The sequence below is a fragment of the Orycteropus afer genome, unplaced genomic scaffold (genome assembly GCF_000298275.1).
Source record: "Orycteropus afer afer isolate SDZICR_OR568_19922 unplaced genomic scaffold, OryAfe1.0 scaffold00074, whole genome shotgun sequence".
Lineage (NCBI taxonomy): Eukaryota > Metazoa > Chordata > Mammalia > Tubulidentata > Orycteropodidae > Orycteropus > Orycteropus afer.
The window spans coordinates 3,655,599-3,681,966 of record NW_006921661.1 but is presented as its reverse complement, the minus strand read 5'-3'; the positions used below and the strand labels follow the sequence as shown (position 1 = coordinate 3,681,966).

General features: G+C 50.8%; 1 protein-coding gene across 1 annotated transcript in view; it reads left to right on the top strand.

Moving 5' to 3' along the window:
- Positions 1–26,368, top strand: part of MYO7A (myosin VIIA) — a 69,562-nt gene that overhangs the window by 17,121 nt on the left and 26,073 nt on the right. Inside the window, exons 10-26 of the mRNA XM_042780956.1 lie at positions 445–564; positions 1,374–1,516; positions 2,578–2,788; positions 3,340–3,475; positions 4,244–4,350; positions 10,989–11,126; positions 13,870–14,028; positions 14,639–14,731; positions 17,694–17,788; positions 19,435–19,519; positions 20,015–20,233; positions 20,659–20,766; positions 22,033–22,242; positions 22,664–22,867; positions 23,178–23,354; positions 23,723–23,812; positions 25,196–25,323. Of these exons, the coding sequence (XP_042636890.1) occupies positions 445–564; positions 1,374–1,516; positions 2,578–2,788; positions 3,340–3,475; positions 4,244–4,350; positions 10,989–11,126; positions 13,870–14,028; positions 14,639–14,731; positions 17,694–17,788; positions 19,435–19,519; positions 20,015–20,233; positions 20,659–20,766; positions 22,033–22,242; positions 22,664–22,867; positions 23,178–23,354; positions 23,723–23,812; positions 25,196–25,323 (2,423 nt within the window). The remainder of the gene's footprint in view (positions 1–444; positions 565–1,373; positions 1,517–2,577; positions 2,789–3,339; positions 3,476–4,243; positions 4,351–10,988; positions 11,127–13,869; positions 14,029–14,638; positions 14,732–17,693; positions 17,789–19,434; positions 19,520–20,014; positions 20,234–20,658; positions 20,767–22,032; positions 22,243–22,663; positions 22,868–23,177; positions 23,355–23,722; positions 23,813–25,195; positions 25,324–26,368) is intronic.

Here is a 26,368-nt window from a genome sequence, read left to right as displayed (position 1 = left end):
AACCCACCAGCCACTCCTCGGAAGGAAGGTTGGGCAATCCTACTTCCGTAGTGATACTGCCTCGGAAACCCAAGGAGGGGTCGCTGTGAGTTGGGGCCGACTCTACAGCAAATAACAACAACAATAACAACAGGCTCTGCCAGAGTCAGGGAGCTCACAGTCTAATGTACCAAACCTGGGAGGTTCAGGTAGCATGTTGGGGGTGGGGAGCCAGTGTTAAGGAGGGAGATCCTTTCTGGCAGCATTTGAGACAGTTTTGGTGGAGGGGAGGATTAGGCTATGAGGTCCTGGGAAAGGCATTCTTAATGGAGGGAAGAGTCTACACAAAGGCCTGGGTTAAAAAGTGGGGGCAGAGGAGGCATGGGTCTGGGTGTGAGTGGAGGGAGGGACAGACCAGCAGGTGGCAGTCAGCCAGGGTGAGCCCCTTGCTGCTGTCTACACCAGGTAAACCCTTCGGACTTGATGAACTGCTTGACAAGCCGCACCCTCATCACCCGTGGGGAGACGGTGTCCACCCCACTCAGCAGGGAGCAGGCACTGGATGTGCGTGACGCCTTTGTCAAGGTGAGCTGCTTGTAGGACGGCTAATTGCTCTCTCTGCCCATAGGGAGGTTAGCTGTTGGTGGGCAGTCACCAAGGAGTCTACAGAACTGAGCAGACAGCTGGGTCCTGACCCTTACCTGCCCTGGGGTCCCTGAAGCCAAACTCCAGGCTCCAGCCATGGTTCTCTCTGGAGTTTGGGCAAATGTCTGTTTTTCTGAACCCCAGCTTTCCATTCACCCTATAAGACTGGGCCTCATGGTCTCCTGGGGACTTCCCAGCTTTGTGCCCTCAGGCCCTCACCCTGCTTTGACCAGGAGCCCCTTGACCTTCACTCTGGATCAAGTTCCTTGGCCACTTGGTTCCCACCCCAGGTTCCTACCTTCTCTGGTCTCATTGCAGAAGACACTGATGAGGAGCCAGTTCTGGCTTCTGCAGTCCTGCATTTGCCCATTGAGCCCCTCCCCTCATTAGACCCGGCGCTGGGCTCTGGGACCTTGGAGATACTCAAAGCTGAGGAGGGTGATGCACAGAGAGATAGAGCCCAAACGAGGGCTCCTTCCCAGACTGTAAGGCCAGGAGGACAGCCTTCAGAGGAGCTGACATCTCAGTGAGCTTTGAAAAATGGGTGGGAATTGTTCAAGTAGGAAAGGGAGCTCCAAGAAGAGGGAAAAGCTTGAGTAAAGACATGAGGTGCCAGTCAGCGTATTGTTTGTTCCATGGAAGGGGCTGAATTGAAGTCACCGGGGCCTGGAAAGTGGGGCCCAGGAGTGCGGCCTTTCTCCTGGAGGTGGGTGTGGCTAGGCCCAGGGACTGATGGGACCACCTTTCAGGGTATCTACGGGAGGCTGTTTGTGTGGATTGTGGACAAGATCAATGCAGCGATTTACAAGCCTCCCTCCCAGGAAGTGAAGAACTCTCGTCGGTCCATCGGCCTCCTGGACATCTTTGGGTTTGAGAATTTTTCTGTGAACAGGTACCACGTGGGGCTCTTCCCCATGTGAATTGTGATGTAAGAAATGTTACATTTCTCCCTTTAGACCATATTTAATTGCCTCCAACATGACTGCCAGGCTGTTGGAAAATTTGACTTCAGTGATTCTAGTAGGTCCTCTCTCCTTCTACCCTTTCCCTCCCTTCCTGTTTCTTCTCCTTCCCAGGGTTAGCTAAGGCCAGCAGATGATGGGACAACCTAGGAGGGAGGCTCTTATACCATCTTAGACATTTGGGGAGGGTCCCCTGATCCCCAGGCCCCACTGACTCCTGCTGATCTCTGCCCAGTGTCTAAGCTGCAAGGTCCCTTGATGGACGTGATAAGATGCCTGAGGCAAGCTTGAGCACTGGCTGACACAGGGGGTCTCAGCCATACTTGGGATGGGGTCCTGCCTCTTGGAGGCAATGTGAGGGGCTGATGGATGGAGCAGGCCCAGATGCATCATGGGGCTGGAGGCAGCCAGCTCTGTTCCACTTCCTAGCTGTGTGACTCCTGAAAAACTACTTCACTTTCTGTGATGTTCCGACATCTTGAAGCCCTCCTCCACCAACCAGAACCCCGACACTGCGTGCATGAAGTGTCACCAGGAAAGTGCTGAGCCCATGGCTTGGCAGCCAAGCCTGTGATTACCAAATCCTGCCAGTTCCTTCCACCTCCTGCTGACACTCCAGAAATCTCTTTATGTGTCTTGTGTCTTGGCTCTTCTCCAGGCTCTGCCAGGGATTTGAGATCCTGCCTGCCAGTAACCCAGCCTTCTCCAAAGAGTCTGGTTGTTCAAGGGAAGGGGTCCTAAATGGGGTTCTATGCCCTGGGTTCTAGCCTTAACTCTCCCTCTGACTCACTTAGTTACCTTGGGCAAGTCTTCTGCCTTCAGGGGGCCTCATGTCCTCTTCTGTACATTGTGGGGTTGAACTTGACCTCCCTCCCCACTTCAGAGGTTGGAGGATTGATGATGAGAGTGACTCGCATCAAGGCAGAGCTGGAGCCCTGAGTGGCAGAGCAGGGGCCTGAACAACACCTTACCTTCCCCTGTGCCCCTGCAGCTTTGAGCAGCTCTGCATTAATTTCGCCAACGAGCACCTGCAGCAGTTCTTTGTGCGGCACGTGTTCAAGCTGGAGCAAGAGGAGTATGACCTGGAGAGCATCGACTGGCTGCACATTGAGTTCACTGACAACCAGGACGCCCTGGACATGATTGCCAACAAGCCCATGAACATCATCTCCCTCATCGACGAGGAGAGCAAGTTCCCCAAGGTGGGCGGGCAGTAGGACGGGATCCTGCCACTGCTACCTGCTGATGGGGGAGCAGTCTCACTCTGAGCCTCAGCTGTGCATATCTGCAAAATTGAACTAATGATACCTACATCTTAAGGCTGCTCTGGGGTCCAGTTGAACACATTCATCTACATTTAGGAGTCACCTACAGCCCAATTGGCTCTCGGCCAAATAATACAAAACTGAGCATATGCCAAGCACAGAGTAGGTGCTCAGACAATGGTAGTTCCTTATGTCTTGAGGAAAAGAGGATGAGGAAATAGCTCCCATGATTTTAACAATAGGAAATAGATTTTTTTTAAACTGGAATGGACTTTCAAGGTTGTCTAGTTCTGATTCACCCACTTACCAGAAGGTGAAATGGAGGCTCAGAGAGTTCCTGTGTGGAGTATAAATAAAGCAGGAGAGGCCATTGAGAAAGATGGAAGAGGGTGTTACAAAGAAAAGCAAAGGCAAGAAAGACAGTGAAGCCTGGTGGAGAGTTGTGGGGTAGAGAGAGTGGGCTCAGCAGCTGCCCCCCGTTCCCATAGGGCACAGACACCACCATGTTGCACAAGCTCAACTCCCAGCACAAGCTCAACGCAAACTACGTTCCCCCCAAGAACAATCACGAGACTCAATTTGGGATCAATCACTTTGCAGGCATCGTCTACTATGAGACTCAAGGTACAAGCAGCTTGTCAAGGCTGGCTGTCTTTTTTTTCCTATGTTCCCTCCACTCCCCTGTCCAGCCCAGGAGAAAGACATTGGGGTCCTGGAATAGCAGAGGGGGAGGAGCCTGAGGAAGCACTGGGCTGAATGCTCTTTTGTTCACGTATTAGTTTCCTTGGGTGAGTGGAACAAAGTACCACAGATTGGGTGGCTTATTATTGTCACATAGTTAGAAGTCTAAATTAGCAGGGCCGTGGTCTGTCTGAAGGCTCTGGGGAAGATTCTTCCTTGCCTCTTCCTAGTTTCTGGGGGTTCCTGGCAATCTTTGGCATTCCTTGGCTTATGGATGCATCATTCCAATATCTACCTCTGTTTTCATGTGACGGTCTTGCCTCTCTATCTATGTCACTTCTCTTTTTATAAGGATCAATTACATTGGCTGAAGATCTACCCTTCTCCAGTATGACCTCAAGTTAACTTAACTGATAACATCTCCAAAGACCCTATTTCCAAACGAGGTCATGTTCACAGATCCCAGGGGTTAAGACTTGAACATATCTTTTAGGGGCCCATAGTTCAATCCATAACAGTATGTATGGGGAAACTGAGGCTCTGAATGGGGTGAGAGATTGACTTCTCTTAAACAGCATAGCCTATTAGGTGCAAAGCCTGTTGCTGAACCTTCACTTTCTCTGATTTTGGGCAAGCTTCTGTCCTTTCCAGGCCTCCGTATCCCCATTATAAAATGGATGTGAATATTGACCTCTCTTCACTTTTGCCCAGGCTTCCTGGAGAAGAACCGGGACACCCTGCATGGAGACATCATCCAGCTGGTCCACTCCTCTCGGAACAAGTTCATCAAGCAGATCTTCCAGGCTGACGTTGCCATGGTAATGCTCAGGGTGGGGATTCCCACTGGGAGGAAAGGGCCCCCAGAAGCCAGGCCTGTGGCTAGAACTTGCCCTTGTCCAACAGCTTCAGCTGAGTTCCTCAGGCCACAGAATGGGGACAGTGTTTTGCTATGGGTCCAGGAGGGGCCTGGAGGGACTGTCAAGATCCTCCCATTTGGTCTTTTGTTGCACTGATTCAGGGGTGCAAGGCCCAGAGAAGGATCAGAGAGCAGAGTCTGATTAGCACTCAGTTTACCTCAGAGGTACACTCTCAGACCTCTAGTAGCTACCAGAGAGCACAGGTGAAAGGAGCATGCCCAGCTCTCAGGAGATGTAGGAAGGAGAGGGGGATTCAGAGAAACCAGCACAAAGGGCACATTGGCACAAGCCCTGGCCACCCCTCTCCCTTTCCTTAGTCCCTAGGGCAGCAATCTGGTGGACTTTTCCCTGCAGGTTGTATGCCTTTTTATTCATATGTTCCTCTGTCCCCATGGCTGCATGGAATGATTTATGGAGAGGGCTGAACCTACCCATCGGTGCCTGTTCAGGTGCCAGCACTGCCCCCTGCCTTTGGGACCGCCAGCTGTCACAGAGTTGCCAGGACCCCATACCTCTACCCTGAGAGTCATCCTCCCTCATGGTGGACTTGACCTTGGTTCCTGACCCACCATGTTCTCCTTGCTCCCTCCTCTCCCCATCTCGCCATGCACTGTGGTTCCTGCTGTAGTTTCTCTGTGGTTATTCATCGGGCACTCTCCGCCAGTCATCAGCTTCTACGAAGGTAAAAGACACAACCCGGGGCTGCAGATGGCAGGAGAGGCATCCAAGGCCCCGGGACTGGGCTGCTGCTTCTTTTCTTGGAGTGCGTTTTTAGTGGCGTGGTTTGTGGAGTGTTTCTGCTTTTCTGCTTTTTGAGTTGCGTGTGCTGCTGGTATCTCAGTTTCTTAAATGAAGAAACTGAGTCCTAGAAATGGCCAGGGACCTGCCCAGATACCTAGTGACCCTTGGGTCAGGAATCAAACTAAGATCTCCCAACTCTTCTGCTGGGTTCTCTCCCCTATCCCGTCTTTGAGTCTCTTTGGGGTGTCTCTCCCTGCTCCTTCCATCAGGCCCAACTAAGCATTTCTACAGCCACAACTTGGTGAGATCCTCTGATAACCTTGCCAAGCAGGAGGGGCAGGTGGTATTTTCAGCATTTTCCAGATGGAAGGACTGAGGCTTAGAGGAAGGTCTGGGACTAGAAGCCATTGCCCCCATGACATTCTTATTCCCTGGAACAGCATTTCTTGGTGTGTCCTAACTACCATCTTCAGGTTGTGGCCCCAGGGTGCTTTAGATCATATAGGTAGTGGGATACCTAGCATAGCTCTGCTGTCCACCTGGCCTCCCTTTTCTTCTCCGCCAAATGCTGACATCATCCCACATTTGGTGTAATGTTGAGTCCCTCTTCCTTCCCTGCACTACTCAATGGTACCCCCACCTCCAGTGCATCCTCCTGCTGCCCTATGCCTTATGAAGCTCTGAAACAACTCATAAAACCAAGGCATCACAACAAGAGCCCAGCATGTCAGGAGCAGGGGGCTGTCTAGATGGAGGCCTCCCTCCTGCTCATGGATAGGCCAGCTCTGTGGCTGAGCTGTCTGATGGGAGAATGAAGGGCATCCCTCAGAACTGGCGCTAGGCTCCTGAAGCCCCAGTACACCAGGAGAGTTCTGCTCCCAAGCCCACATATTGTAGGCACAGCATCAGTGAGAGACAGGTCTGGTTCTGAACTCTTTTTCTCTTCTCTGTAATCCTCCCCTGACCCCATCCCAATCACAGCCCATCTGTTCTTTCTGGTCTCAGACAGTACTCTGGTTGAATCCATTTTCTCCTCTTACCCCTTCTCTTCAATCCTGTTTCCCAGCATCCTCTCTCTTTCCAAAGCTTCCAGAGGCTTCTGAGGTCTTCTCTAGGATGCTTTCTGTTCTAGGACTCTCCCCTGGAACTAGAAACCATTTATGGAGGAAGCACCCAGAGATCGAGGCTCAATGCCTGGGGTCTCCAGAAATGGCCCATTCCTGAGGGAGCTTTAGCAGCATAGAATTAGGACCCAACAGCGTCAGAAGGACCATCCCCTGGAGAACGATACCATGTTTGGTAAAGTAGAGGGTCAGCAGAAAAGGGGAAGACCCTCAACAAGGTGGATTAGCACAGTGGCTGCAATGATGGGCTCAAGTATAGCAAGGATTGAGGATGGCGCAGGACTGGGTAGTATTTCATTATGTTGAACATAGAGTTACTATGAGTTGGAGCCAACTCGATGGCACCTAACAACAGCAACGAAGTGTCACATTTGATGCTGATTATATCTACTGCATACCTATTCCAGGCCAGGCTAGGAGTGAAGCACTTATATTTATCATCTCATCCAATCTTCAAAACAACTCTGTAAGTAAATACTATTAACCCTGTACAGGAAACTGGGGCCCATAGGGGCCAAGGCATTTTCTCCACGTCACACACCTTGTAAGTGACACAATGGGGATTTGAGCCAAGCTTTGTTTCAGGGAGGTGCAGGGACTAGCTACAGGTCGCACAGCAAGTGAGGGCAAAGTGAGATTTCCAAAGTCCCTGCTTTATTAGACCGTACTGTGCTGTCTCTGTAAGCACAGCCATCCTGGAAAGAAGAAATGTGATCTGAACACACACCCTGTGCTGGTGACCCTGACCCCTGAATTCTTATTTTGTTGCGCTTGTATGTGTTTCCCTGGGGCAACACAGGCAGCCGCACCCCAGCCACTGCTGATGGAAGGACTAGTCTCGCAGTGACGAAGGCATTTCTTCCAGGGCATTGAGCATCCCTTGATTAATATCTAACCCTGATCACATATCCCTGAGTCCACGGGACTGACACCTATTCACTTTTTATGCAGGTGGCCTCTTCCTGCCCATGACTTCCCAGTCCCTTTCACGTCCTGGTCAGGTATCTGCCCTCAGAGCCCCTCCATGGGCTATTTAACCATGGCCTTTTGACTTCTCACTTCTATCTTTACCCCATCCTCAAACATCTGTAGATTAACCCAGAAAACAACAAATATTAGAAAGATCAGCCTTTCCTCTCAATGAAATAAAACCAAGTCAGAAACCCAGATGGGGAAGTAAGAGCAGATCCTATAGCTTCCTAACTCATATTCACTCATTCACTCTCTCTCTCTCTCTCTCTCTCACACACACACACACACTCATTTATGGTAGTGAAAACATACACACGAGAACATTCACCAATACAACTTCCACATTTGCAATTCAATAACATAGATAACATTTTTCATGTTGTGCCACCATTCTTGCTACTCTTTTCCTAATATTTCATCATCACTGATATAAACTTGATGACCCTAAAACAGAAACTCCTCTTTCCCCCTCCCTCTGGTAATTGTCAATAATCTTTGGTTTCTATATATTTGCTTTCTTCATATATGTGAAAGCATACAGTGTCTGTCTTTTTGCAACTGACATTTCACTTGCATGATATTTTCAAGGTTCATCCATGTTGTGGCATGCATCAGGACTTCATTTCTCTTTATGGCAGTGTACTATTCTATTGTGTGTGCATACCACATTTTGTTTATCCATTCATTTGTTGGATAGTTTAGCTGTTTCCACCTTTGGGTTATTGTGAAAAGTGCTGCAATGAACATTGGTGTCCAGGTTTCTGTTGGCATTCCTGCCTTCACTTCTGGGTATATACCTAGGACTGGGGTTGCTGGGATATAGGGTAGTTCTTTATACAACTTTTTGAGCAGCCACCAAACTGCTTTCCACTCAGGCTGTACCATTTAACACTTCTATCAGCCATGGATTAGAGTTCTAATATATTCTCCACAACCTTGCCAACACCTATTCTTTCCCAATTTTTATTTATTTTTTTGGATCATTGCCATTCTAATAGGAGTGAGGTGATATCTCTGTGGTGTTGATCTGCATCTCCGTAATGGCTAACAATGTTGAACATCATTTCATGTGCTTGTTGGCCATTTGAATACCCTCTTTGGTGAACTGTCTGTTCAAGTCCTTTGCCCATTTTTTTTTTTAATGAAATCGTTTTCTTTTGGTTTTTAAGTAAATCTACATATATTTTTGAGTGCCAATTTTGTACTAGGCATGGTCCTAGGTCCCAAAGTCATAGCAGTGAACAAAACTGGAAAAAAAAAAAAAATTGTACTCATGGAACTCAGAGTCTAGCAGAAGGGAGAAGTAATTAATAAGCAAACAAAGAAATAAACCACATAGCATGCCAAATCATCTTATGTGATATGGAGAAAAATTAAGGAGAGAAAAATGCCAGTAGTAGGGCTTTGCAATTTTGAACAGGGCTCCAGGAAAGACTTTACTGCTGCGGTAGTAGTTGAACAGTGCGTAGAAGAGGTGAGGAAGCCTCCTCTGGCATTCTGGAGCAAGAACCTCCAGGGAGAAGGAGCAGCAGATGCTGAAGCCCTCAGGGCTTTTTAAACTGTAAACCTACCTGATACTTTCCGGGAAGAGTGAGGAGGCTGGAGTGGCTGGAAGGAAGTGAGCAAGGTAGCAGAGAGAGCTAGGAGGGGGGGTCCAAGAGGTATTGGGACCAGATCCTGTGAGGCTTGTAGGTTCTGGCGAGGACCTCTTTGCTTTCATGTTGAGTGAACAGGGAAGGCACTGGAGAGCTTTGAGTGGGGAGAGAACACGACAGGACTTAGGCTTTAACGGGCTCACTCTGGCTGCTATGTTGATAGTGGAAGGTGATGTAGAGGACAGAAGCAGGGAGACCAATTCAAAAGTGATTGCTATCATCTGAGTGAGCAGGTGATGGTGGCTTGGATCAGAGTAGTGGAGGAAGTAGTCCGAAGAGGTCCTGTTCTGGATATATTGAAGGTAGAGCTAATAAGATTTGCTGGTATACCTGATGTGAGAGAAAAAAAAAAGGCATCTAAGGTAGATCCTAGAGTTTTGGCTTGAGCAGTTGGAAAGAGGACAATCTCTGGGAGCCCATGGATGGCGGGAGGAAGCCTGAAAACACTTCGGTTCAACTTGTGCAAGGCCCTGGTGACTCAGCAGCAAACCAGGTAGACTCAGCCCATCCTCACAGCAGGGAAGACAGATAGGAAAGAGGAAGCTGTTCCAGTGTGATGACCAGGAAACCCAAGAAGGGTGTGTGTGTGTGTGTGTGTGTGTGTGTGTGTGTGTGTGTAGGTCAAACCTGGGCAGCTCCCTGTCCAGTGCTGCTGGATCAGATTTGAAGGCAGCCCTGGGGCCCCAGATCTGACTGTCATGCTACCACAGTGCAAATATTCCCCAGCTTCCTTCAGCAAAATTCTAAAATATATTCCAAATAAAATTGAAATGTCAAACTATGAATTTCAGAATACCAAGCTTTTGCTATTTCTTGGCAAGTTCCATCCACTATGTGGCATATTACCTAAATTTACTATGGATTAAACATCTCTGCTTACCCCTCAAAAAAAAAAAAAAAAAAAAAAAAAAAAAAAAAAGCCCTCCCCCAAAACCCCTATATCTGCACCTCTGATTTTCAGTACCACAGGATATCAGAAAAAAAAGTCATGAGTCTTAAAATAGAAATTGTCCTCACCCAAATGAAAATGGTCAGAAAAACACCAGCATAAAGTGCTGTCGAATAGAGTCTGGTTTCCAGGCCCAGTTTTCTATGTACTCAGTTGAGATGGTTTGCTTCCTGTTTGTTTGCTGGTTACATTCTCCCCCAGCACCCCTCCCTACCTCGTTTTACAATATTCTGAGAGCGGGGCCACAAGAAGGCATGGAGGTGCAGAGGGTCGCTGACCCTAGATAGCGGCTGTGAAGCACAGAACCCTTGGGGAAGCCTTGATGCCGCACGGTGCTGGGGTTGGGGGTGGGGGAGCCAGCCCAAGCCCTTCTTAGGAGGATTAGCCAGGTCTGCCCTGCCCCCAGCCTGCTGGTAACCAGCTAATCCCACGACCAGGGGAGAGGTCACAAGCAGCCCCCCTCCCCTATTTCTTCCCCTCCCCAGGGGTTCTTTAAATGGGAGTGGCCCTATTTCCCTGGCTATTTACTGAGACAGACCCTGTACACACTTCTGACCTTCATCACAGCCCTGTCAGTACATAGATGGCATTGTTCCCATCAAGGAAATCAGCTCAGCGCTGGTTAGTGACCTGCTCATGGTCACACAGCTAGGATGTGTTTGGGCTGGGATATGAATGGAGGTTTGTCTAACCTCATCTCTCTATGACCCCAGTGTCCCAAAATGACCAAGCCCACCTACTCATTGATGCAGAGAAGGGAAAGAACTGAGACTCAGGGCTGTGTCTTGCCCACATCCTCTGGTGCACCAAAGTGGAACCCAGGGCTCCGGATTCCCTGTCCTAAATGCTTCTCTGGTAGCAGCTCACTTCCTCCTGGCCCGGACATGATGCCTTTAGAGGTCCTGAGAGGCTCCCAGAGGGGGTGTGCCTGGGGTCCAAGCCCTAGCCCAGGACCTGTGGGTCACAGGAAAATCTCCCAGTGCTCGGGCTGACTGTGACCCCACTGACCTCTCCTCCCACTTCCCTCCTGGGCAGTGGCTGGGAGGGGTGGAGGGCAGCAGGAGCAGCCTCACCCATTGCTGTCGTTCGTCCCCCCAGGGCGCAGAGACCAGGAAGCGTTCCCCCACACTCAGCAGCCAGTTCAAGCGGTCGCTGGAACTGCTGATGCGCACACTGGGTGCCTGCCAGCCCTTCTTCGTGCGCTGCATCAAGCCCAATGAGTTCAAGAAGCCCATGGTGAGTGGCCTGGCCTGGGGGCCAGGCTGGAGTGGGACAGGGAGGTGCTGGGGCACAGCGGGGGATAGGGTGGGATAAGGTGGGGTTTGGATGCCCTGTGACATTGTCTTCTTTGAGGAATAGCAGTGCCACCTGAAGGGCTGATAAGACAAGGTTGCAGATTTATTGGAGGCAGCAGGTGCACTGGGAAGAGCCCAGGTGCTGCAGTGGGCCTGGCCCAGGTTCAAATCCTGGCTTAACCACTGAAGTGGGCCCGGCCCAAGTTCAAATCCTGGCTCAACCACTGACAAGCTGGGTGACTTTACATTAGCCACTCAATCTTCCTATGCTTCAGTTTCCTCACAGGTGAAATGGGATGGATAATAATACCTACTTCCTGTGGGTGTTCCACACGCAGACTGCCTGGCATCTCGTAATTGCTCAGTAAACGATGGCCTGGTCCTTGCTGTGGCCCCTCCTTTGGCAGCCTCCCTCTCCTTTGGCCCAGCTTAACCACCACCTCCTCCTCTGGCTGTTTGGAGACATTCTCACTTTTGACTCTTCTGAAAGGCCTTTTCTCTGTGCCCAGCTCTAGCTCAATGTTAGGTGCTGTTGAGTCAATTCAAACTCACAAAGACCCCCGTGCAACTGTAGAACTATCCTATAAGGTTTTCTTGGGAGCTCTGATGGCATAGTGCCTAAGGCACTTGACTGTTAACCAGAAGGCTGGCAGTTCACTCCTCAGAAGGAAGGTTGGGCAATCTACTTCAGTAGTGATACTGCCTCAGAAACAGTATCAGTGTCTCAGAAACAGAACCCCAAGGTGGGGTAGCTCTGAGTTGGACTCGACTCGATAGCAGTGGGTTTGGTTTTTATAAGGTTTGCTTGCCTTTGATCTTTCACAGAAGCAGATTGCCAGGTCTTTCTCCCAGGGAGCCACTGGGTGGGTTCAAACCACTAGCCTTTCATTTAACAGCTGAGCACTTAACTGTTGTGCCAACAGCGCTCCTTAGATGGTCTCTCTATAGCTCTATTTAACCTCCATGACAGCCTGGAGATGGAAGAACTGCTTTTGCCCCTAGAGATATAGAATGGGGCAGGAGTTAGGGAGTGTGTGTGTGGGGGGGTAGTTACGGGACTTGAACCCGGCTTTCTGAGCAGAACCTGGAGCCTGGATCCACTGCCTCCCTCTGAGCTCTCCTTCCATAGCACACAGCTCTGGGAGGTGCTGTTTACTGGCAGGGAGGCCTAGAAGGAAGCTGGGGCCGTGAGGTCTGGGGTCTGGGAAGGGAAGGAAGGCAGGAGGCCAGGCCTGGGCTGGGGAAAGTGGCCGGGACAGAGAGGAAACAGACTGCGGAAGTTGGCCATCTGCACGCACTGGCCCACCCATTGCCCCCTGCCTGGAAAACATTCCCCGAGAGTGGGTGACATCTGTCCCTCATGGGCTCTGGACCAGGTCTGCAGGGCGAGAGAGTCATAGAGGATGTCAGCAAACTCTTCATCTAAGGCAGGGGCCCAGGGAGACCACAGTCTGGGCCCTGCCAAGGCAGTTGGGACCATCTTTCCTGACTCTGAAATGCCTCCTGAGCCGTTCTTTCGGCCCAGACCTCAGGATCTGTGGCCTGGGCCTTGTTGCAGCCTCATCACTGTTGTCCTGCTCCCCAGCCTCACTTCTCACCCCTTCTAGCTCAGCTCCCCACCCCCACTACATGGACCCACATCGTTCTCAAATACAAATCTGACCCCTAACCATTACTCCCTGCTCTAGACCCTTCCTGGCTTTCCATCCCACTGGAGATGAAGCCAAGTCTCCTTAGCCTGGCCCTCCTCTGCTCCATAGCCTCTGGGAGGACAGCCCTGCTCTCGTTCCTGTCACAAAAGACAACTTAAAATGCCTTAAGACATGGAAGAAGTGCAATCCGAATGCTCTTTGGAAGCAAAAATGGCCAGACTTCATCTCACCTACTTTGGTCATGTTGTAAGAAGAGACCATTCTCTGGAGAAGGATATCAAGCTTGGTAAAGTGGAAGGTCAACGAAAGAGGGGAAGGCTTTCAACAAGATGGATTGACACAGTGGCTACAACAATGGGCTCAGGTATAGCAGGGGTCATGGAGCTGGCACAGGACCAGGCAGTGTTTCGTTCTGCTGTGCATAGGGTCGCTATGAGCTGGAGATGACTCGACGGCACCCAACAACAACAAGGCATGTTATTGTCAAGAGCCAGAAAGTTGTCTCAGTAACTATAAATGTACAATGGCTACAATGTACAATGGCTATGATGTGAATTATAAATGTACAATGTGAAGTGCACCCCGTGCAGTTGCTCAAGGCACTTGCTACATGCACAACCATCATCACAATCTGGGTTGGCCTCCTCAGTTCCCTTAAAGTCCCACAACAAGTCTATGCTTTCAGGCTTCCACACCTTTGCACCTGCCATTCCCTCCCTGAACGCTCCCTCTCCTATCATGGTTCAGAATAAAGACCACCTCCTCCATGAAGCCCACTCTAGATCTCTCAAGGGGAATTAAGCAGTCCCTTTTCTGTGCTCCCAAAGCACATAGCTTCTACCCCCAAGAGGGTTCCCATTCCATGCTGCTGTGTGGCTTTAACTGCAGGCCTGGGTTCCAGGCCTGGCTTTGCTCATCTGTCGCTGGCCTCCATCTCTCTGGGCCTTTGTCTGAAGCAGGTAAAATGGGGCACAGGGATGGCCTCTCCGGAGAAGCCTCCGGCCCTGATGCCAATGGCTCTATGTCTGACAGCTGTTTGATCGGCACCTTTGCGTGCGCCAGCTGCGGTACTCGGGGATGATGGAGACCATCCGAATCCGCCGGGCTGGCTACCCTATCCGCTACAGCTTTGTGGAGTTCGTGGAACGGTACCGTGTGCTGCTGCCCGGAGTGAAGCCAGCCTACAAGCAGGTACAGGGCTGGGTGCCCAGATGGTGGGGAGAGGAAGATCCCGGCCCTAGGCTGGGCAAGAGGCCTGGGCCCATTTTCTTACTGGGACAGTGGTCTGGACATGATATGTCAACCTCCCTCGGGTATAGTTGGGAAGATGGGGGGTTCAGGCAGTGGGAGGCATCAGAGGGCTTCGATCATCATGCTTGGCTAGTGTGTACTTCACATGTGGCAGTGTAATTAGGGTGAGGCTAAGACTGCCAAGTGGATACATGTTAGGAGTGGGAGAAGGCTCTGTGATCAGTGGGTCCGGACACCAGCAGGACAGGCTTGGGTCACACAGCAAGCCAAAGACAGAGCTTAGGTGAGAACCCTGCCTCCTAGCCCTTGTTGTTGTTGTTGTTCTTATGTGCCTTCGAGTCAGACCCGACTCATAGCCACCCCTCCTTGGGTTTCCGAGGCAGTATCACTACGGAAGTAGATTGCCCAACCTTCTTTCCAAGGAGTGGCTGGTGGGTTTGAACCGCCAGCCTTCTGGTTAGCAGTCAGGTGCCTTAGGCACTACACTACCAGAGCTCAGGTGGACTTACCACTGGCAAGTCTCCCATTCCCTTATGCTCCCCTTACCCAGGATGACCTCCGGGGGACATGCCAGCGCATGGCTGAGGCTGTGCTGGGCACCCATGATGACTGGCAGATTGGCAAAACCAAGATCTTTCTGAAGGTGAGCCCAGCTTCTGCCTCTGCATTAGGGTGGGGGTGGGATGTTAACTCCCTGTATACCCATCTGTTTGTTCATCTATCTGTTTGTCCGTCCACCCATTTATTTGCCCATGGTGGGGAGATCCCTAGGTGAGCACTATAGGGGAAGTTGCAGCATCAGATGGGGTCAATGTTGGGCTTTTGAAATCCTTCCTGCCCTGCAGTCTGTGGCCAGGAGAAGCTGGAGAAGTGTGGGATAAAACCTCCTCAGTAGGGGAGTGGAAATCAGTATTTGATATCAGCTCTGGTGGCATAGTGCCTAAGGCATTTGACTACTAACCAGAAGGCTGGAGGTTCAAACCCACCAGCCACTCCTCAAAAGGAAGATTGGGCAATCTACATCCGTAGAGATACTGCCTTGGGAACCCAAGGAGGGGTCGCTATGAATAAGATCCGACTCAACGGCAGTGAGTTTGGTTGTTTGGTTTTGATGACTTACAGAAAGGAGCTTTGGTGATGCAGTACCTAAAGCATTTGACTCCTAACTAGAAGGTTGGTGGTTCAAACCCATCAATTGCTCTGGGGAAATAAAATGGAGCAATCTACTTCTGTAAAGATTTACCATCTTGGAAACCCAATGGGGGGTTGCTGTGAGCCAGAATCATCTCGATGGCAGTGGAAGCTCTGGTGGTGTAGTGGTTAAAGCATTTGGCTGCTAACCCAAAGTTCAGTGGTTCAAACCCGACAGCTGCTCCATGGGAGAAACATGAGGCAGTCTACTTCCATAAAGATTTACAGCCTTGGAAACCCTGTAGGGCAGTTCTACTATGCTCTATAGGGTTGCTCTGAGTCAGAATTGACTCTGTGGCAGTGAGTTTTGGTTTGGATGACCTGTAGAGGCTTTGACCCCAGAGCCCCCAGTGCAGAACACTGACCACCAGTTAGAAAACCAAAGGCTAGAGGGGGGATTATTTGTCAGGCCTTCATGAAGGTTTGGTTTCAAATCTCAACCCTGTGTTTGTTTGCCCTGAGATTCTGGCCAAGTAACTGGCCCTTTCTAAGCCAGATTTTTCTGTCTGTAAAATGGGTTGTAAATGTGTTGAGGCACTCTTGGGTTTATCTTTAGGGTACTTCCCAGTCAGGGTTCATCCTGCGCTGTGGTTGGCTACTCTCCATCACACATTAGTGGCCTGAGCTGTTGTCGGCCCCTCATAACACAGTCTGCAGCTGGAGCTCTCTGGCTCCCACAGCTGCCTGGGCAGGAAGTTGGGGTTGGGAGTTGGGCAGCTAGGGGTGGGGAGCAGGACTGGGAGCAGGAAGCTAGGCTGTGGGGAGAGGTGGCCTTGGAGCAGAGGTTGCTGGGAGTTTTTTGGGGCACAGCAGCTGCAGCAGGGACAGCATAAACCCCAGCACTCTGGGTTTCCCATTTCTATTTCTGCTGTACTGGATTTCTGGCTGTCCTGGGTGACAAGGCTGGGCGCCTTCCTCCGGAGTGGGGGTGGAGGACTGAGCAGAGCACGATAGCTGTGGGGAAGGAAGGGAAGAATCTGCTGTAGCTAGAGGGAGCTAATGGAATTTCTTCTTAGCCCAAGAACATTGGGCCAGTCCCTTTATCTCCCTGAGCCTTTGTTTCCATGTCAGAAACAGGCCTATTCCCAACTCACTACTGCCCCCTGGACAGCACCCTGTGTGCCACCCCCAGTGGGTGCTTTTCATCCAGGAGCTCATTTAATCCTCACAACAACCTTAAACCAAAAAACCAAATCCACTGCCATCGAGTTGATCCTGACTCATAGCAACCCCCATTGGGTTTCCAAGGCTGTAAATCTCTACAGAATTAGATTGTCTCATCTTCCTCCTGAGGAGCAGCTGGTGGGTTTGAACCACTGACCTTCTGGTTAGCATCCAAATGCCTTACTCACTACGCCACCAGAGCTCCTTCACAACAACCCTTGGAGGTAGGAATTGTGATCTCCATTTAACAGACTCAGAAAAGAGAAGTGAGTTGCCCAAAGTCATGAGGCCAGAAGTGGAAAGCAGAGTTTCCAGCCCGGGTTGGTTGATGTTCAGGCCTGGGTGGTAAAGAAGGGAAGGCAGAAAGCCTATGGCATCCAGGGCCAGAGAGCTCTAAAGCTTGTCATCATCCTCATCCTCACTTCTCTGGGTTCTTTAGAAATGGGCCCTTCTTTTGAGAGACCAAACATTCAGTTCTCATTTGTTCATTCAAAAATGAATGTCTTGACTGAGGAGCTTCTCGGTGTCAGGCCCTGTCTGGAAGTGATGATTTCATGGATGTGGCTCCCCCATGAGACTCTAACTTCTCCAAGGAGAGGGGACCTTTGTGGTACTACCCCAGCACAGTGCTGGCACATAGAGACATTTGGTTCATATGTATTGAGTGAGTAAATGAAGTTTTATCTAACTGGAATGAGGGTTGGGGCTCAGAGGGAGAGAAGGAAAGGTTTGAGAAGTCAGTAGGACTTAATAATGGAAGGCCAGAGTGCCAGCATGAGGAACCCAGCTTGACTCCAGAAACAGTGGGGTATCACCAAAGGTCATAGCCAAGGGAGTCTAAAAGACTGGTTAGGAGGCTACTGCCAAGACCCTAGATAGAAATGATGGTGATTTGACCAAGGACAGAGGCCGGCACCATAGAGATACCCAGAAGAGCAGGGTCTTGGGCAGAGACAGCGATGGAGATGAAGCCAGTATATATGCTTATTGGGACCCCTGGCTCTATCAGTGGGATTTGGCTACTCCTGCTCCATTTGTCCCACCCAGGCTCAGGAAAATAGTCTCAACCTTTCTTTGTACCCATACCTATGGGAAGCTGCCTTGTGGGGCCAGAGCTGACCTGGGATCCTATGGGGCCCAGTCAAGCCCTAAGCCTGGGCTCCAAGTGAAGAAAGAGAGGGCCCCAGGATTGAGATGGTGGCCTGAGAGGAGATGTTAGTGGTCCATTACTCAGGAGCTCTGCCCTCCAGGACCACCACGACATGCTGCTGGAGGTGGAGCGTGACAAGGCCATCACCGACAGAGTCATCCTCCTCCAGAAGGTCATCCGAGGGTTCAAAGACAGGTATGTGCCTGAGCCCAGCTTCGACCCACCGCAGCCCACACACGGGTGTGTGTGCATGTGCTTGGCTTACCTCTGCTCCCCCAGCACCAACATTAGGAATCAACGTGCACATCCATGTACACACAGGCATGTTTCAGAGATATTGTGGGTTCAGTTGCAGAGCACCACAGTAAAGCGAGCATCACAATAAACTGAGTCACCTGAACTTTCTGGTTCTCTGGTGCATATGAAAGTTATGTTTACACTATACTGTAGTCTATTAAGTGTGCAATAGCATTATGAAAAAGTTTGAGATATTGTGAGAATTATCAAAATGTGACACAGGGACACAAAGTGAACACATGCTGTTGGAAAAATGGCACCAATAGACTTGCTCAGCACAGGATTGCCACAACCTTCAATTTGTAAAAAACACAAACTCTGGGAAGCGCAATAAAATGAGTTGTGCCTGTATGTAGAAGCAACACACACATGCACACACAGGCCCTGCCACCTTCTCCTGCCTTCCCCTCCTTACCCCTAAGCCTCCAACCCTCACTCCTGTTGGACAAAACTACATCGTAGCATGATCATGCAAACACAGAAGAACACACACATGAATCACATGTGATTCATACATGCACATGAATGCTAAATAACACAGTAAACTCACTTACATGCATGCACACATGGATACGAAGGGCACAAACAAACATGCACACTTGGGAAGTCTCGATAAAATTCCCCAAAGAAAAGTTATATGTCATAAGTTGCATCCCATATTTCATGTAAAGGACATGTGTGTACTTGTGACAGTTCACATATTGGCAGGGTTGACTGTAGAGTATGATTCAGATACCACAAAATCCCCCAACCTGCCCCTGGTCACTCCCTCCCTCCATCTGTCCATCCGTTCATCTATCCATCCATTCATCTGCCAGTTCTTCCATCCATCCATCTGTCCATCCATTCATCCACCTGTCCATCTACCTGTGCATCCATCTGTCTTGCCATCCATCTGTCCATGCAGCCATCCACGCCCTTCCACAGTTGCTCACTTGCTTATGTGTACACCCAGGCATCGGCTTGCTGGCTCACTCACATTCACCTTTTACCCTTCCTTTATTTATTTGTAGCTTCTGTGACATCTGCTGTCTGATGTGTGTTCTCTGTGGTTCTTGTCCTCCATCAAGTTGAAGGTGGTTATTGTCCTCTGGAAGTAGCTTCATGTGTTTGTTGGGGAAACAGCATCAAATTCAGTCAGTCAGGAGGAAAGGGCTCTAGTCCCAATTTCTTTGAGTCTTACTTTGCTCATCTATAAAAACTGAGGAAGTTAGAAAGTCAGTAATAAATTACTCAAAGCTTTTCATCTTTTACTTCATTTACTTAATTATTCACACATTTATTCATTCAGCAAACATCTTTTGATGCTTACCTTAATGGTCTTATGTGAGGCAGGCAGGGCAGGTATTATTCTACCCATTTCACAGATGAGGAAGCTGAGGTACAGAGAAGCTACAAGCCTTACCTGAGGTCACATAGCTGGGAAGTTACAGAGCTGGGACTCAGTCCTGGTCTCCTGGTTCCAGACTCCACCTGTAGTCTGGCCGCCTCTGGGCACTGATTCTCTGCCTTTAGATCCACCGACCACACTGCTGCTGTTTCAGGTCCAACTTCCTAAAGCTGAAGAATGCTGCCACACTGATCCAGAGACATTGGCGAGGCCACAACTGCAGGAGGAACTACGGGCTGGTAAGCCTCCTGAGGGGGCTGCTCCTTACTCTGCAGGCCTTTGAACCCAGCCCTGTTGCTATGGCAGCCTGAGTCGGGACAGCCTGGCATGGTTGGCCTCCTGCCACTGCCCCAGCCAGCTCCTTGCATTCCTTCAGTCCAAAGTCTGGGTCTGGTTCATGTGGCTTTTCCCAGCTGGTCAGCAATGTCTGTTGGGTTTCCTCTGGAATGTTTTGGTGGGTTGTGTGCCCACTGGGATCTTAGAGACCTCCGTGGGCTGGAACCTGGACTTGAGCCTGGGGAGGTGATCAGGAAGGAGACCAGTTGGCTGCAGCTCTTGGTCTGAGAAGGGAAATCAAAGCTACTCCCTAGGGAACTTCAGTCTGAGGGGAAATTGAGCTTAACTAAGGGGAGCTCCAGCCTGAAGGGAGACAGACTTTTTCTGTCTTCGGGGGATGCAGGATCAGTCTGAAATGGGGGCAGCAAGCTCTGAGCCCTGGGCGACTCTCGTTGCAGATGCGGCTGGGTTTCCTGCGGCTTCAGGCTCTGCACCACTCCAGGAAGCTGCACCAGCAGTACCGCCTGGCCCGCCGGCGCATCATCCAGTTCCAGGCCCGCTGCCGTGCCTACCTGGTGCGCAAGGCCTTCCGTCACCGCCTCTGGGCTGTGCTCACTGTGCAGGCCTACGCCCGGGGCATGATCGCCCGCAGGCTGCACCGGCGCCTCAGGGGCGAGGTGAGGGATCCCGAGTTCACAGTGCCTGTGACTCAGAGACCTATGAGGGCTGTGTTCTCTGAGGGGCTCTGAGATTTACTGGCTGAGAAAGCTGAGGCCTAGAGAAGCAGGAACTTGCCCCCTGCCTTCTCTGAAGAGTGCATAAACTGAGGCCATACTCTCCATTTCCATCCACCCAGCCAAGTCCCAGTCATTCTTGTGAATCCTTAAGGGACCGAGGCAAACCTGGTTTTGCTTTGGGATCAGTGATTCCCCCCAACCCCCTTGAGAATTTCTTAGTTGCCTCAGTTTCCCTACCTGCTAAATTACTTGGCAAAGTCACACCCAGTCCCAGGATTCAGTCTGGGTTGGAGGTGAGGTGAACTGGTGGGTGGGGCTGCAACACCAGCTACATGCTTTGCCCACCCGACGGTGCCTCCCCTCAGTATCTGCGGCGTCTTGAGGCTGAGAAAATGCGGCTGGCAGAGGAGGAGAAGCTTCGGAAGGAGATGAGTGCCAAGAAAGCCAAGGAGGAGGCAGAACGCAAGCATCAGGTGAGCTGAGAAAACCCAGTGCTTTAGAGTTCTATTCATTTGTTCAGCAGCTTTTATCCATCTCTGGCTATTCATCCCTGCACCCTTCCTTCACTTATTCAAGAGAGCAGTGCTGCCCAATGTGGGAACCGTCAGCCACATGTGGCACTGGGCACTTGAAAAGTGGCTAGTCCAAGCAGGGAAGTGCTGTCAGCATAAAACACACACTGGATTTTGAAGACTCAGCACCAAAAAAAGAAGAAAAATACAAAATACCTCATTACCAATTTTTAAAATATTGATATAGATGTTGAAAGGATAATATTTTAGAAAAATGGGTAAAACACATATATTAAATAATGTTCACTTCACTTATCCCTTTTAATTTTTTAAATGTATATTTATAAGATAGGAGCTCTGGTGGCATAGTACCTAAGGCACTTGACTGCTAACCAGAAGGCTGGTGGTTCAAACCTACCAGCCACTCCTCGGAAGGAAGGTTGGGCAATCTACTTCTGTAGTGATACTGCCTTGGAAACCCAAGGAGGGGTTGCTATGAGTTCAGTCCGACTCGACGGCACATAACAACACAACACACAACATATTTGTAAGATATATAGATATAGAAACCAAAGATTATTAGTGGTTATCAGAGGTAGGAGGGAGGGGAAAAGGGGAAGTTTTGTTTGGGGGGCATTGAATTTATGCTAATGGTGGTGGAATATTTTGGAAAAGAATAGTAATAATGGTGGCACAACATGAAAAATGTCATCAGTGTTCCTGAGCTGTAAATGTGGAAGCTGTTAATGTTGGTGAATGTCTTGTTATATATATGTTTTCACCACAATAAAAGTAGGAAGAAAATGTATATTTGGACAGTGCTGATCTACAGCCTCTGAGCTGTTGCCCAGCTTCCAAAAGCACTCCTGAGGACCCTCCGCTTTGGGGATTCCTGGGTTGATGTGGTCCTCTCCAGACAGGGGGAGCATCAATCAGGAAGCCTTCCTGGAGGAGGTAGTTCCCAGGGAAACCTGGAAGGATAGGTGGGATTACTGGCTGGGCTTGTCAGGAGGCTTCTCTGTGGGCCAGAAGTACCGTGCATCTGCCTACATTGGACCGTGATGGCTGAACATGGAAAAGCCTGAGGTGTAGTTCTTCCCAGTGGTCAGCAGGGCCCTGGATGGAGGATATGGTGGCTCTCTTGGGTTCCCCACAGAGAGCTTGCCCCCTGAGGTTGTGGTACCAGATGCTGACACCCATCTCCTTTGCATCACTCCAACCTTCCAGGAACGCCTGGCCCAACTGGCTCGTGAGGACGCAGAGCGGGAGCTGAAGGAAAAGGAGGAGGCGCGGCGGAAGAAGGAACTTCTGGAGCAGATGGAGAGGGCCCGCCATGAGCCCGTCAATCACTCAGACATGGTGGACAAGATGTTTGGCTTCCTGGGGACTTCAGGTGGCCTGCCAGGCCAGGAGGGCCAGGCACCTAGTGGCTTCGAGGTACCAAGCTGGGAATAGGGGTTCCAGAGGCCTCCACAGTCTATCTGGGGAGTCTAGGCACCTCTGGTGGTGGCCAGTGGCCCTCTCTCTTCTTGTGCCCTTTTGCATTGAAGTCCACCTGGCCCTGTCTGAGCAGAGGGAAGCAGTGATGAACTGGGTCAGGGCCCTGTCCACCACTAGCCTGCCATGTTACCCTGGGCCAGTCACTGTCATTCTCCAGGGCCACTCCCAAACTTTTATTCATTCATTTATTGAGGACCTGTCATGTGCCTGGGTCTAGGTAGCAAAAACAAACAAACAGCTCTCTACCGCTCTGGGGAAAGGACAGAATGGAGAGCTGCAGCCCAGCTCTGGGTCTGCCCCGGCCTCCCCTCCTGGTGGCCAGGCTTGCAAGGCAGGGCACCCTGTTTGTCTCCTTCAGGACCTGGAACGTGGGCGGAGGGAGATGGTAGAGGAGGACCTCGATGCAGCCCTGCCCCTGCCCGACGAAGATGAGGAGGACCTCTCTGAGTATAAATTCGCCAAGTTTGCAGCCACCTACTTCCAGGGCACCACCACACACACCTACACACGGCGGCCACTCAAGCAGCCACTGCTCTTCCATGATGATGAGGGTGACCAGCTGGTGAGGACCCTGCCAGTTGGGTCACTACTGAGGGCCTGGGACTGTGGACTCCGCCTTGGTGGTGATGCAGTGTGAATGCTGAGGGTGGTGGGCCCTGGTGGGTGGAGCCCAGGTCTGACTGCAACCTGTACCAGTTGCTTAGTGGGGGTGAGGCCCACACGGGCCAGATACTGAGGAACATGGTAGCATGATTGGCTGGGAATGGCTCTTCTGTGGGTATTTCTCCAGCCCTCTCCCCCAACTACCAGGCAATTTTGCCAACGTTAGCATCCTCATGGGCTTTCTGACCAGTTGCCCACTCCTCCTCCAGGCAGCCCTAGCAGTCTGGATCACCATTCTCCGGTTCATGGGTGACCTTCCTGAGCCCAAGTACCACACAGCCATGAGTGATGGCAGCGAGAAGATCCCTGTGATGACCAAGATTTATGAGACCCTAGGGAAAAAGACATATAAGAGGGAGCTGCAGGCCCTGCAGGGCGAGGGCGAGGTGAGGTGCCCTCTGGCTGATGTCTTTCTCAGGCTCATATCCCCAGGCTCAGGATCCTCATAGGATAAGCATCCTGAAAATCACATCTGCCAATCCCCTCCCCACTCTGACCACTCACAGAGAACAAATGGGGGAAGTTGTAAACTGTAAAGTGTGTGTCACATCCAAAGGAGGCAGTGAGGCAGAGTGGACAGGAGCTTTGCAGGCAAAGCCAGGGCCAGTATTGACTTGTTGGGAGGCCTTGCATGGGTTATACTTTCCTGAGTGGGAGTTGGGGGGTAGGAGGTGGTAGATACCATTGTATGTTGTCAGCTGGTCTGGTCATCACATTCTGCCTATTCACTGGACCTGGGTTCCTGTTCGTGCAGGCTCAGCTCCCCGATGGACAGAAGAAGAGCAGCATGAAGCACAAGCTGGTGCACTTGACCCTGAAGAAGAAGTCCAAACTGACAGAAGAGGTTAGAGCAGTCTCTGGCTGCTGCAGGTGGCTGCCACATATGGCCTAGGCTGGGGCAAGGCTCAGCCTGGAGGGACGCTTAGTGAGCAGGAGGCGAGTGGACTCTGTCTGTCTTCAAGGATCCTGGCTGACCTGGAGAGGACAGTGTGGGGGATCATCAGGCAGACAGGAGTGTAAGGAGTTGGAGCTGGGGGTCACAGAAGGCTTTTCAGAGAACAGGGGTGTTGGAGCGGCAGATAGTGACAAGGAAGACATTTCCTGTCACAGGAAGGACTAGATTGCTTTTGATCCAAGGACCTTTTAGATGCTGAATTTTTTTTCCCTGGAATAAGAGACCTCATCCAGGAGCAAGACTATTAATTTGTTTGCTTGTTAATTTTTAAATCCATTTCATTAGTCACTTTTCCTTCTCTAAGCACTGGAGTGCCCGGGCTGGTGGAGGTCGGGCAGACACAAACCAAGACATTTACAGCTCAGGGGCACCAGCTCCCTCATGCCCCTAACACCAATCCCTTCACCTAAAATACCTCCTTCCCCTTCTCTGCCTGGTGTCACCTGCTCTAGGAAGCCTCCCTTGACTTCTGTATGGCAGAGTGAGGGGCTCCCCTTTGGAGCTTCCACAGCCTGCTTTGCCCTGCCCTTATCCTATGCTCCATTTGGGGCTCAAATCTAGTCTTACAGCCACATGGCCTCAGATTTTAATCACAGCTCTGCCACTTGGTATCTTAGGAAATGCCCATTCCATGGGGCTCCTAGGACAAAGATGGGAAACAATGGCTGTGAGTGCTCAGTAAATGTGACCATGGTGACACGCTCCCACACTTGTGGTGTATCTTCTGGGCAGAGCTAGGGCTAGTGTGGGCTGTGAGAGGCAGAAGAATAGAAACTCATTCTGTGAGAATTCAGGTCTGAACTCTTCATTTCAGGGCCAGGGGTGTTGGTGATGGGTGATGATGACCAGGGGTTGGACTCCAGGGTGTCCTTTGGGTGTCAGAAGTTGTGTGTGTGGGTCCACCCTGGTAATGGGTCACACTTGGAGCCAGCAAGTCCTCATCATGGCTGAAAGGGCTTCCCAGGGAGAGGGAATTGGGGAGGGGTGTCTAGGAGGCTGTATAGGAACTGGATCCCTCAGAAGTGGCGGCAGCAACAGGCTAGACTCCTGGGCTGTGTGGCGCTGTTACTGATCCAACTTCTGTTCCGCACAGGGTGGGGGTGACGACAAGCTGAGGGGTGAAGGAGGAACCAAGCACTGTGTCCACCCTAGGGTCCAGGGAGCCCAGCTCTCCTGGCTCATTCCTGGGGCTGCTCTCAAGGGGAGTGGGCAGACTAGGGCACTGGTCCCTTCACCCTGCCCTGGTCAACCTATGCCCTCCCTCTGGCCCAGGTAACCAAGAGGCTGCATGATGGGGAGTCCACGGTGCAGGGCAACAGCATGCTGGAGGACCGGCCCACCTCCAACCTGGAGAAGCTGCACTTTGTCATCGGCAACGGCATCCTTCGGCCAGCACTCCGGTCAGTGCCTAGGGCTGGGCAGGGCACCCTACACGTCCCGGGTGGGGCCCTGATGGACTTTTGGTGGCTAAGCTGTGACTCCATCACCTTAGCAACAGATTAAGCCAGACAGGCCAGAGTTTAGCTCTGCTGTTTGCTAGTTGTGTGGCCTTGATCGAGTTCTTTCATCTCTCTAAGCTCCATTTCCTCATTTGTAAAGGGGTCTAATGATAGTACCTACCTCACAGGGTTGTGGTAGGATAAAACTGTGCAAAGTGTTTAACACAAGACCTGGAACACAGTAGGGCTCAATTAACAGTAGCTGTGATTCTCATTATCCAGTGTGTATTTTTGCTTTAACCCTATACCTGCCTGATCTCCTTCAGTGCTCCCCACACAGGGTCTGTGATTAGAGTTAGTGTGGTCACCATGCCTAAAAAACAAAACAAAACAAAAAAACCCAAACTCACTGCCGTCAAGTAGGATCCAATTCATAGCAAGCCCTCCTTGGGTTTCTGAGGCAGTATCATTACAGAAGCAGATTGCCCCAAACCCTCCAGCCTTCTGGTTAGTAGTCAGATGCCTTAGGCACTATACCACCAAAGCACCTAGTATCTGGAAATGTCTCCCTCTGCACTCAGGCCCAGGAGAAGCCATTACCCAGGTCTCTGGGGTGCTGGGAGGAGATGGGATAAGCAGGGGTCACCTGGAACAATTAAGGAATCAACTTGGCTGTGGGTCAAAGGAGAAAAAAATGAATAGGGTTTGTCTAAGAGAACCGTACCTGCATAGCACAGACAGATTGGTTAGGAGGGGTGGCCCATGAACCTGTGCATTCTGAATGGCAGGATTGCAGGGTGAGGGATGAGGGAAGTCTAGCCTCATTATACCAATAGGAAATTCAAGTCCAGAGCAAGGAAGAGATTTGCCCAGGGTCAATTAGCTCCCTAGACCTCCTGCCCTCCAGCCAGACCTCCTTTCATTGCCCCTCGAGGCCAGTCACCTTAGACAGTCATGCCACCCAGTGCCTCACCTCCAGGATTTGCCTCCCAATTATCTCATTGGC